The sequence below is a fragment of the Schistocerca piceifrons genome, chromosome 4, assembly GCF_021461385.2.
Source record: "Schistocerca piceifrons isolate TAMUIC-IGC-003096 chromosome 4, iqSchPice1.1, whole genome shotgun sequence".
NCBI lineage: Eukaryota > Metazoa > Arthropoda > Insecta > Orthoptera > Acrididae > Schistocerca > Schistocerca piceifrons.
Window position 1 is genome coordinate 376,347,844 of NC_060141.1, and position 13,099 is coordinate 376,360,942.

A 13,099-nucleotide genomic window follows, 5' to 3' on the forward strand; every position below is an offset into this window, starting at 1 on the left:
TTGTAGTCCAGACTCTGAAAGTATTTTGTTGTTTCTGAACTTTTTCTTGATTCAGTTAGTGGACTTTAACTTTTACAGTGGGTGTAGAAGTTTAATAGTAGTGGCAGAATCGTTTCAGCTTAATCTCACTTTATGTACCACATATGTATAATATCTGAACATTTACATAAATAAAATTCAATGGTGTTAACAATTTTGTCTTGGCTGCAGTGGTTTGTACAAGCATACCCATGACCAACCTAATGTTATATTGTGCGCTTACAGCTATTTTTAGGTACAGCTTATATGTCCCTTCAAAATGACAGCTACGGATGCAGCCACTTCCTACAAAACAAATAACCAGAAATGTAGGGCATTTAGAATTCAACACTCAGCATAACATTAAATTTTAAAATAAAATAAATTAAGTTAATCACTGTTTTTGAGGCTGAATTAGAATAATTATGCCACTAGCAGCAAAACAAGATAAGCAAGCATGTCTCATCCTTGATGGAATGTTAAACCATAATCTTCATTTTCTTGTTCCTTACAAGAAGATAGGAATCTTCTGAAATTCATTCACAAATGTCAGAAAATATTTTTACAAGGAATGAAAAATGACAGGACTTAACATTGACAATGCTGTTACCAAAGATGGGTATGATGTCAGATGGGACAACTGTAAGTAAGAAAATTAGCTGTGTTCTTTTCCAATGAACCCTCCCCCACTATTCAAGCAAATGAATTTAATCAAGCTGTGAAATGCTTAAATTTAAGATGTGGACAGGCATCTGAATGGCAATCCTTACATAACAGTCCAGAGCTTTAATCATTCTGCCATCTGACTCTTTCTCTCTCTCTCATAATTTTGGAATATGATGGGCAAGAAAACGACCCAATATACTCATGTAGTTTCATTACAAATGTTAATGGAAAGTTCTTGGTGGAATGTGTGCCATGGAAGGAATACAAGTAACAACTCACTGTGTAGTTGAGTCTCTAGTTGGTACATAAATGAGACTGCAGATATTGTTAAGCTTCCAGGTTTATCCTTCTTCAGAGCTACAAAAATATTTACATACAGCTGCAAAACTACTTTGTGCCAGCTTGTTACATTGTTGCCTGAAATGGGCAACAAATGTTTAAATGTTTCATGAAGTTGAGTTGCAAGACTGAGGGGGAAAAAGTCAAATAAATGATTTAGATTGTTTGTCAATTAGAAATGAATCAGACAATGATAGCAGTATGCTTGTCAATGGTCAATGTAATTAACATGTGTTGGATTGGATTGTTTTGGGGAAGGAGACCAGACAGCGAGGTCATCGGTCTCATCGGATTAGGGAAGGATGGGGAAGGAAGTCAGCCGTGCCCTTTCAGAGGAACCATCCCGGCATTTGCCTGGAGTGATTTAGGGAAATCACGGAAAACCTAAATCAGGATGGCTGGACACGGGATTGAACCATCGTCCTCCCGAATGCGAGTTAACATGTCTTTTTCTCTTTTATTGAAGTATATATTTAAAACAGTCTATATACCACAAAATACTAATCATCATCTATTCAGCATTGGGAAGAAAAATTAGGCCTTTATAATTATATTTCCAACAATAACAACAAAGATTACATCAATTTACATACACAAAAATATGTTCCACAACACACAGTTTTGCTATATTTTGGTATGATAACTGCAATCTAGTTTTTAAAACTTAACACTTTCGAAATATAGCATGTGAAACTGATAATATAATGTTTTACTTCAATGGTCCCAACAATAATACTGAATAAAACTTGCTTTTCTAACTAAAGCATTAAATTGAATTATATGTATGAGAGCTATTTTACCACAGAAATTTTCATTATTGTATTGTTCAAGTTCTGTAGCTTCCAAACAGTAACAGTTCATGACAGAAAAGCACTTAGGTCATATTGAGGTACACAGTGTAGAGACAACAGCGAATAACTAATTTTGACAAGCTGAAGAACTTGAGAGAATGATATAACTCACCAAGAAACTGTCTTATTTTTACTAATAACAGCTAACCAGAACATGAAACTATGTTATTATTTTAGCTAAGAAGTTACAACAAATTTTAATGAAGTATTAATTATTTAAAAATATCTACTTCTCTGTTTTTTCCATATCCCTAATATATACTTGAACTTACTGAGCAATTAATAATATCAAATACACAATAAAACAATTATGCATGGGAGGATTCAATTTAGATGGTAAAATATAGTTTATACAATGTTCATTTCTTTTTCCTGTTTCCTTCATTCATTTACAAATTATCTGTAGTTTCGACACACACACACACACACACACACACACACACACACACACACACCTTTGCTAATCAAGCAGACACTTTGGTAAAAAATAAATATACTGAGGAATAAGACACACTAAGTTATGTTCCTACAAAATCCAAATTTTATGGTGCTACATTTATCAAAATATTAAACATTTTGAGTATGTAAATATTGCAGATTCAACAATTAACTCCACTGATAAAAGCAAGGAATCTCAAGAAGATATTTTATCTTTCAGCATTAAATATAATAACCTGAGCATATGAAACTTCATTTCTATAATTTTTGATCTAACTTTAGGTTCAAGTTTAAAAGTCTTATTCATATGATAACATGACTCATTTCTAATTTACATTCCTTGCTGAGCTTGGAAAAAATAAGGCTCTTGTACTCCACAAGAAATGTGAAAATTGTTTCAGCTTTTTTTGATAAAGATATTCTTTTAAATAAGCTATACTGCCATGAATTACCTCAATGGGGACAGTATCTACAATAATTAATTACATCACTAAGTACATTATAGGACATTCATTACAAAATTTGAGACAATTATTATTTTATTTACTACTACAGTACTTATCATGCACTAACGTTTTTCTTTTTAAAGTAATGCTGCTAACTCTTGTTTTGTCAAAACAGGCATAAAATGGAATGCTACACAGAATATAATGATGATGCAGTCAAATACATGACTAGTTTGAAAACAATCTTAACTTTTTTGTATTTTTAACGCCAGAGTACCAACATTTTATAAAGGTTAATGCCAACAAATGTTATACATGTTTAAATAACCACATTTAACTGGGGATTTATGTAACACTTTGCATGTCATACTCTCAATTCAAATTTATATGACAGTAGGTTTCTTACAAAAAAAGTTTCTTTAATGTCTTCTTAAACATAAAGGGCTCAACTGCAAATATCATGCTCCATTCAACACTTATGCTCCATTCAACACTAAGTGACTTTAAAAGTCTCTACAGAATGTAACTGTATAAAAATCAGAGTTCCTATCTAAAAACTATTTTTAAAAGGCCAATAGTTTAAATTTCATTTCACTATTTCCTCTAACTGGGCTTCAAATATAATTTTACTGTCAGTGTATTGATAAGCAGTTGTTATAGTAAAATCTTCATGTTTCTAGTTGCTGTCTCTCTTTCTAGCAAAGGGTATCAGACAAAAATGCTAGTAGGCACCTCATGTTAAGGCCTGTGCTGATGTGTTGTGTCAAACAAGTACACAAACATTCCTCTCTTAGCACAAAGAGACAGATGTGACTATGATGATGATGATGATGATGATGATGATGATGAAAAAAGGTGAAAATATTTCATAACCAATTACAGAAAATTAAAGAGATGCTTTCATGGTTAGTTACAGATCACAAGAGAAAGAAGATCTATTCATGTCCAACCACACTATTTCTATTGCATGTGCTGTGCCAATTAAACCTAATTGTGCAGACACTGATTGAATAGTTTGAGGTACTTTGATACATTAAGTTTGTTGAATCATGAAACTACTGGAGTGAAAACTATGGATTAAGTGTGGCAATAGTATTCTCCCTTTTGTTTATTCATGGTATGACATCTGCATGCTGTCAAAGATACTAATGAATCCCTTTTGTAAGCAATCTCATACGTAACTGATAACTGCTACTCAACTTAAAATTTTACATATTTTGAATTAAAATTGAAGCCATCTTCAGAATCTATAAGGGCAGGTTTTAACGGTGAATTTCACACATGGAATCTTCTCATGTTGTCACCGGAGTTGTGGTGTTATGTTGCCAAAATATTTCAATAACAATTTTATTTGTCTTCAGTATCTGTCAGATAAAAGGACTATTGTGACGATGAAATATCACACAATGCTATAAAACAAGTGTAAGATGCACATTAGTTGTAAGATGTGGCTTATCTGGCCACAGCTCTGGAGTCAACACCCCAAGTAAACAGGATGGCGACAAGACGGTGACAACACAAATGTACATTTAATTTTAATGCACTTGCTACGCAATTTTGTTACTATGGTACATGATCCTTATTTTAAATAAATTTAATTTTTAAATACTTTTAAAAAGGACCTATGCTTCTTCTATAATACTATATCATATATTAAAATGGTTTCACCAGCAGACTAGTCCATAGAAAATTTTGTTATATTTATAGATTTTATGTAATATAAAATGACTGTATGAGTAATACTCAGAACTATAGATGCTATATTTGAAAGTCTGACAGCATTAACACCACCTAATGGCCACAGCATGTTTTACTTGAGGAACTCGGTGTCACTGAATGGTAGCAATTGTCCCTGGTACTTTTATATGCTGGATTTTTTGGTGAGATACTAGGTATTGATATTCTCTTAATATGGAACATCTCACTTTTTGTTAAATTTCTCAAATTTGTCCTTTTATCTGACAGATTCTGAAGATTGTTTAAAGGTGAAACAAGTAGAATTGTACAGTTTGTACAATAGAAAAGATATCAAGACGGAATATTACAGAGTCTAATCCAGCTACGATTGTTGACTCTTTTAATGACTTTATGTTATTCTTTGACAAGAATGATTTTGAATCTATTAGTAGCTGTTAATACTAAAATTTAATTTTTTTAACATAGAAAATACAAATTTAGAGCATTCCACAACATTAGAACAGGAATGGAACTTGAATATTAAACTACTTTCAAAAGCAGAGTAGCATATTATTAGCATGAACTAAGGATGAATATAGTTACTGCTACTCTGAAACACACACATCAGTCAATGAGTACCCTCATCAGATTTTTCAGTATGACTAAGTAAATTCTGACATAAAAATCGTAATCTAACTGCTGATAGCAGCAATTCATGGTGCTAATAGGCTCTTAAAAACAGGACTGTTCTTAAAATTTTTCCGTTTCTTGTGAATGATCAGAGCTCATAAACCACTTTGACACGAGGAAAATAGTGCAGCAGTCTAATACAATCACTTTTCTTTTAGTTCTCCTCCTTTTCACGACACAAAAGCTCAAACAGCTGTGAAATAGTAAAAGAAAGGCTTTGAATATCATCCCATTCACTTCGTGTCTTAAATTATATAAGGTTTGAACATGAATGACAGGAGAAACTTTCATTCTCTATCAAGGAATGAAACAACTGTTGCTTTGTCCTCATAATGAAAAACAGATCACGTCTCTTCTTTTTATGCCAGCAAATGAGATACAGATTCAAGGAGGTATTTCTTTCTTCCAAAAATGCACAATTCACCTGATTATCAGGTGTAAGTCAATCATTTCAAGTTCTTTACAACCGCCCACCTCATACGTCGCTGAGCAACATCAGCGACACTGCTTCTGGAAATTAAAAATTGTAAATCTATAACATGCTTTTAAAAAGGGAGGATATCTGCAACAGTTATAGTAAAAGAAAACTATTATGATTTGTACTTAGCTATGTGTCTATAAATATTATCACCATATCTTAACATAAATAATGAACAGTATACTATACTTGTAGTAACACCAAGTATGCTCAGTCAAAATCCGTAGTTATTTACACATATTATATGGGCAATATAATTATGCAAAACACATGCATACTGTACAGGGACTTGTCATTATAAATGATATTACTTTCTGTGCTGATATTACAGACACCATAAAAAGTATACTGATTTCTAACAAATTCTGTTATGAAATTAACCAATGCTGCCATGATTCCTTGAAACTCCAAGACAGGTAATATTTATAGTATTATAATTTTATTTAAAAGTTACTCTTATCTAAAAGATATTCATGAAACTCCTCACAATTAACTTGGAGTTGGTTGTTAAAATCAAAACTCACCTTCTTGCTGTGTTCCTTGATATCAAGAAATTCCATATTGTCCATGCTACTAATGATGACAGACCAACAGCCCACAAAGCAGCTATATGCCTACAAATAGAACAAAGGAGACATTGCAATTACAATTAATTATATTCTTCTAATTTAATCTCAACAGAATAGAAATTTACTACTGATGCAAAAATTACTTGCATTTATTTGGATTAGCAATTTGTTGTGGTCTTCACTCCAGAGACTGGTTTGATGCAGCTCTCCATGCTAATCTATCCTGTGCAAGCTTCTTCATCTCCCAGTACCTACTGCAGCCTACATCCTTCTGAATCTATTAAGTGTATTCATCTCTTGGTCTCCTCCACGTTGCCCTGCCCTCCAATACTAAATTGGTGATCCATTGGTGCCTTAGACCATGTCCTACCAACCGATTCCTTCTTCTAGTCAAGTTGTGCCACAAATTCCTCTTCTTCCCAATTCTGACCAGTACCTCCTCATTAGTTACATGGTCTATCCATCTAATCTATAGCATTCTTCTGTAGCACCACATTTTGAAAGTCTCTATTCTCTTCTTGTCTAAACTATTTATCATCCATGTTTCACTTCCATAGATGGCTACACTCCATAGAAATACTTTCAGAAAAGACTTCCTGACACTTAAATTTATACTCGATGTTAACAAATTTCTTTTCTTCAGAAACGCTTTCCTTGCCATTGCCAGTCTACATTTTATATCCTCTCTACTTCGACCATAATCAGTCCTTTTGCTCCCCAAATAGCAAAACTCCTTTACTACTTTAAGTGTCTCATTTCCTAATCTAATTCCCTCAACGTCACCTGACTTAATTCGACTACATTCCACTACCCTCATTTTGCTTTTGTTGATGTTCATCTTATACCCTCCTTTCAAGACACTGTCCATTCCGTTCAACTGCTCTTCCAAGTCCTTTGCCGTCTCTGACAGAATTACAGTGTTTTTATTTCTTCTCCATTGAATTTAATACCTACTCTGAATTTTTCTATTGTTTCCTTTAGTGCTTGCTCAATATACAGATTGAATAACATCGGGGATAGACTACAACCCTGTCTCACTCCCTTCCCAACCACTGCTTCTCTTTCACGTCCCTCGACTCTTATAACTGCCTTCTGGTTTCTGTACAAATTGTAAATAGCCTTTCGCTCACTGCATTTTACCCCTGCCACCTTCAGAATTTGAAAGAGAGTGTTTCAGTCAACATTGTCAAAAGCTTTCTCTAAGTCTACAAATGCTAGAAATGTACGTTTGCCTTTCCTTAATCTATCTTCTAAGATGAGTCATAGGGACAGTATAGCATCACGTGTTCCAACATTTCTACAGAATCTGAACTGATCTTCCCCGAGGTCGGCTTCTACCAGTTTTTCCATTTGTCTGTAAAGAATTTGTGTTAGCATTTTGCAGCTGTGATTTATTAAACTGATAGTTCAGTAACTTTCACATCTGTCAACACCTGCTTTCTTTGGCGTTGGAATTATTATATTCTTCTTGAAGTCTGAGGGTTATGCTTACTTCCAACAGGATGGGGCAATATGCCATAGGTGAGTGTAGGTTTTTGAATGATGTGTTTTGTTTAAGGTGTATTGTGCATGCAGTAATTGCATGATCTGCATAGTGCATTCTCCCAGACTCACACCCATGGACTTCTTTGTATGGGGATTTACCAAGCATGTTTGTTTCAACTTGGAGAAGCTGCTGCAGCTCTAACACCACAAATGCTCTGGAGTGTCCATTATGTCACAGCCAGCAGCTGGGAGTTGTCTGGGGATGTGAATGGTGCTCATGTTGAATGTAGGATGCGATAAAAATATGCCATTATAAATAATTAGAATTCAGTCATTATTTCAACAAAATTGACAATTTATCGACACCCTGTTTTTAATGTCTCCCCTCTGTGAATTTAATTGTAAGAACAATTTTTAGGAAATAATTAAATTTATCATTTCCTTTGTGCTTTCGGTAATTTTCTTTCTGAAGTCTGTTTGGTAAATTCTCTCTGAACAGTATGACACTTGCTCCCCACAGATTTACTTGCAAATGCATTTCACACATTTACTGAACACATCTCCTCCTCCCTCTCTGTACCCACCTCTTCCTCCCCCATCTCTCTGTTCCCTCATCCTTCCACCTCTGTCTGTTTCTTGCTTCCCCCATCACTTTGTCCATTTCCTCCCCCCTCCAACCATATCTTCCCACCTCCTCCCTCTGTATCTCCTCCTCCCTCCTGTTCCTCCTGCCCACTACCACTTTACCCCTTCTACCTGCCTCCCGCATCTTCCCCTCCCTCCTCCTCCCCTCTTCTCTTTCTGTCCATCTCCTCCTTCCCCCTCTCTAACTATTCGTCTCCTAACAGCCCCATTTACTTAGCAGTGCCCATCCACATGTGTAGCCCCTGCAAGACATGCAACACTACCCACACAACATGTCTCCTCTCATTTCTATCTGTCCGTCTCCTCCTGCGTGTTCTCTCTGTCCATTCCCTGCTCCTCCCTCTCTCTGTGCATCACCTCCTTCCCCCCTCTGCTCATACATGCCTAGCTGTACACGCAGCCCCTGCAAGGCAGTCCAACAGTATTTGCATATACATCTATTGTGCAGGGCAGCCTACATGACTCGGGTGTAAACACTTTTTTGATCATGTAGGCTGTCTCGCAGAGCAGGTCAATACAGCAAATTGATACTACTCCCATACAACATGCCTGTTGTGCAGGGCAGCCCACCTGTCAGGCTGAAAAAAACGTTTTTTTGCCTGACCTCTGCTCTTTTGGAAGCTAGGAGGTTCTAACTCCCAATGTGCTGATACTTGTTTTTTAAGCTGTATGCATACCAAATCAATGCAGTGGTTTCAGAGAAGATGCTGGAGATACACATGCTTTTCATTTGACAATCATAGTAGGCAAACTAATTATTATGATGCTCACATCATTCACGAGAGAGAATGAAGAAACAAAACAAAGACACTAGCAGTAAAATGATTCAATTTATATAATAATTGTAAATATATTACCAAAATACTTATGTAAACAGTATTCTGATGCTTCAGTGTTTTGTTTATGTATATATGATTTTAAGCATGAGGACTGCAATATGACACTGACAGCATGGAAGAAGGTTGCCTAGTTTAGTAATTTGCAGTAAACATTGGCAAATGCTGATGGCAATATACAAGTATGTTGAAAACCATGTACAGCGATGCATCCCAGTTAGCAACAAGGTTATTATTCTGGCAGGTGGTGGAGGTATTCTTGCTTGTGGATGTCTCTATGTGAACGAAAACATGGGGCAAATAGGCTGTATTCTGTTTATTATCTGTGAATCGATAATAAACAGAATACAGTCTACTTGGATCATGTTTTCATTCTAAAAACATGTTGGGGCTGTGAATCCCAAAAAATTTAAGAATGTTTCTACAAGGTGAAATGGTACCATTGTCTCTCACCAATTAATGATTCAGGGACCAACTGTAAAATCGAGTATATCCACTTTTTCACCTGAACAAGCTTACAAATGCACTGTATTATGGTTATTAGAATACATGGTAGGTATCATGTGCAGAAGTGCTGTGTGCAATGATGTCACTGTTATTCCTCTCATCTCATCACACTAAACAGAAGCTTATAACCACACATTTTTAACTGATGCACAAATGTGAATACAAATGGTGCTTTACATTTTATAGAGTATTATTGTTATAATTATTATTCATTTATTATTATTATTATTTAAAAGCACAAAAAATTACCTTTATTTAAAAACATAATGCTTTATAAGATAAACAATGTGAACTCGTAGCCTCTGCTATATCTTCAGATGAACAGTCAGCACAGCAGCCTCCATAACCGCTCATTGTTACTACACAGAAAAAGAATCCTCAAGTATTTTGTTTCAAGTAACTCAGCGTTACACAGAGAGAGATTAAGCTTTGGCACAAATGGGTGTTGTCGCATTTACACAACTGTTTGTTCTCATAATTACAGTTTTTTCTACTAGTAGTTTCTTAATTGGTTGGTAATATATGCACCTATAAAATGTCTTGCATTTATGTATGGGAGCTTCATTTTTGTGCCCAAATTTTTCTCTCATTATTAAACCAAATTTGGAGAATACGTGATACACAGTTGGAACAGCATCGTGCTTCAACTTGTGTTTCAGTGGAAGAGTCGACAGGTCACTTTTCAAACCCCTTTCATAATCGAAATCAGCAAAATATATTGAACACACACCAGCAACTGAAAAGAATTGACATATTTATAAGCACTTATCCTTTTTTGTTTCCTCACATTGTTCTTAGGAAATATGTGAAACTTAATCCCTACCTTTTTTTGTTACTTGCAGCGATTAGTACAACTAAGAATCACATAAAATCACTGTTTTTCACTGAAAACAATTCAAAACACACTCTCAGAGCCACTCAATACACTGCACTTAATCATCAGTCACTGATACGAACTCTTACTCAAGTAAACCACCTCATATTCATGTTCATCTTCATCTACATCTGTATATACATCGCTGCTCTGCAAATCAGAGCATTCATCAAACCACTATCACAATAATTCTCTATTACTCTGCCCTTGAAGAGCACGTGGAGAAAACGAACACCTGTGTCTTTCCCCGTGGGCTCTGATTTCCTTTATTTTATTATGATGATCATTTCTCCCTATGTAGGTTGATGTCACCAAAATGTTTTTGTATCAAGTGGAGAAAGTTGGTGATTGAAATTTCATAAGAAGATCCCTCTGCAATGAGAAATGTCTGTTTTAATGATGCCCACTGCAAATCCTGTATCACATCTGTAACACTCTCTTCCCATTTCTCTATAATACAAAATGTGCTGCTCTTCTTTGAACTTTCTTGGTGTACTCTGTAAATCCTATCAGTAAGGGCCCCACACCAGCAGCAGTACTCCAAAAGAGGACGGACAAGCGTAGTATAAGCAGTCTCTTACATAGATCTGTAGAATCTTTTTTAAGTGTTCTGACCTACAACTTCTTCACTTTTGAGGGCCAGACATACCAACAATTAAAGGGAACAGCCATGGGTACCAGGATGGCCCCCTCGTATGCCAACCTATTCATGGGTCGCTTAGAGGAAGCCTTCTTGATTACCCAGGCCTGCCAACCCAAAGTTTGGTACAGATTTATTGATGACATCTTCATGATCTGGACTCACAGTGAAGAAGAACTCCAGAATTTCCTCTCCAACCTCAACTCCTTTGGTTCCATCAGATTCACCTGGTCCTACTCCAAATCCCATGCCACTTTCCTTGACATTGACCTCCATCTGTCCAATGGCCAGCTTCACATGTCCGTCCACATCAAACCCACCAACAAGCAACAGTACCTCCATTATGACAGCTGCCACCCATTCCACATCAAACGATCCCTTCCCTACAGCCTAGGTCTTCGTGGCAAACGAATCTGCTCCAGTCCGGAATCCCTGAACTGTTACACCAACAACTTGATAACAGCTTTTGCATCCCGTAACTACCCTCCCGACCTGGTACAGAAGCAAATAACCAGAGCCAATTCCTCATCCCCTCAAACCCAGAACCTCCCACAGAAGAACCACAAAAGTGCCCCACTTGTGACAGGATACTTTCCGGGACTGGATCAGACTCTGAATGTAGCTCTCCAGCAGGGATACAACTTCCTCAAATCCTGCCCTGAAATGAGATCCATCCATCATGAAATCCTCCCCACTCCACCAAGAGTGTCTTTCCACCGTCCACCTAACCTTCGTAACCTCTTAGTTCATCCCTATGAAATCCCCAAACCACCTTCCCTACCCTCTGGCTCCTATTCTTGTAACTGCCCCCAGTTTAAAACCTGACCCTTGCACCCTCCCACCACCACCTACTCCAGTCCTGTAACCCGGAAGGTGTACACGATCAAAGGCAGAGCCACGTGTGAAAACACCCACGTGATTTACCAACTGACCTGCCTACACTGTGACGCATTCTATGTGGGAATGACCAGCAACAAACTGTCCATTCGCATGAATGGACACAAGCAGACAGTGTTTGTTGGTAATGAGGATCACCCTGTGGCTAACATGCCTTGGTGCACGGCCAGCACATCTTGGCACAGTGTTACACCGTCCGGGTTATCTGGATACTTCCCACTAACACCAACCTATCCGAACTCCGGAGATGGGAACTTGCCCTTCAATATATCCTCTCTTCCCGTTATCCACCAGGCCTCAATCTCTGGTAATTTCAAGTTGCCGCCACTCATAGCTCACCTGTCATTCAACAACATCTTTGCCTCTGCACTTCCGCCTTGACTGACATCTCTGCCCAAACTCTTTGCCTTTGAATATGTCTGCTTGTGTCTGTATATGTGTGGATGGATATGTGTGTGTGTGTGCGCGCGAGTGTATACCTGTCCTTTTTTCCCCCCTAAGGTAAGTCTTTCTGCTCCCGGGATTGGAATGACTCCTTACCCTCTCCCTTAAAACCCACATCCTTCCGTCTTTCCCTCTCCTTCACTCTTTCCTGACGAAGCAACCGTTGGTTGCGAAAGCTAGAATTTTGTGTGTATGTTTGTGTTTGTTTGTGTGTCTATCGACCTGCCAGCAATTTCGTTTGGTAAGTCACATCATCTTTGTTTTTAGAAATACAGAATCAATTTGAAATCTCTTGTAACTATGACTCAACACTTTGTGTGAGTTAAGAGCTAGTTGTGTTCCACGAGAATGGTGTTTTCTAAATCCTTATTGACTATGTGTAAATAAATCTCTTCAAGCTAATTCATAATGCTCAAACACTATATATGTTCCAAAATTCTGCTGCATATGCAACTTTCCAGTCTTTGGATATGGGTCTTTTGTCAAGTGAGCAGTAGTATATGATTGTTAAGTATGAAGCTATTGCATCAGCATGCACTGAAAGGAACCTAATTGGTATATATTCTGGAATGGAAGACTTGCTTTTATTAAGTGACTGA

At 36.9% G+C, this 13,099-nt stretch overlaps 1 protein-coding gene across 1 annotated transcript in view; it reads right to left on the reverse strand.

The window, feature by feature from the left end:
- Positions 1 to 1,511: 1,511 nt before the first annotated feature.
- Positions 1,512 to 13,099, reverse strand: part of LOC124795350 (phosphatidylserine synthase 2-like) — a 232,675-nt gene continuing 221,087 nt past the window's right edge. The window contains exons 10-11 of the mRNA XM_047259338.1: positions 6,128 to 6,217; positions 1,512 to 5,635 (exon numbers count right to left, since the gene is read on the reverse strand). Of these exons, the coding sequence (XP_047115294.1) occupies positions 5,572 to 5,635; positions 6,128 to 6,217 (154 nt within the window). The 3' untranslated portion in view covers positions 1,512 to 5,571. The remainder of the gene's footprint in view (positions 5,636 to 6,127; positions 6,218 to 13,099) is intronic.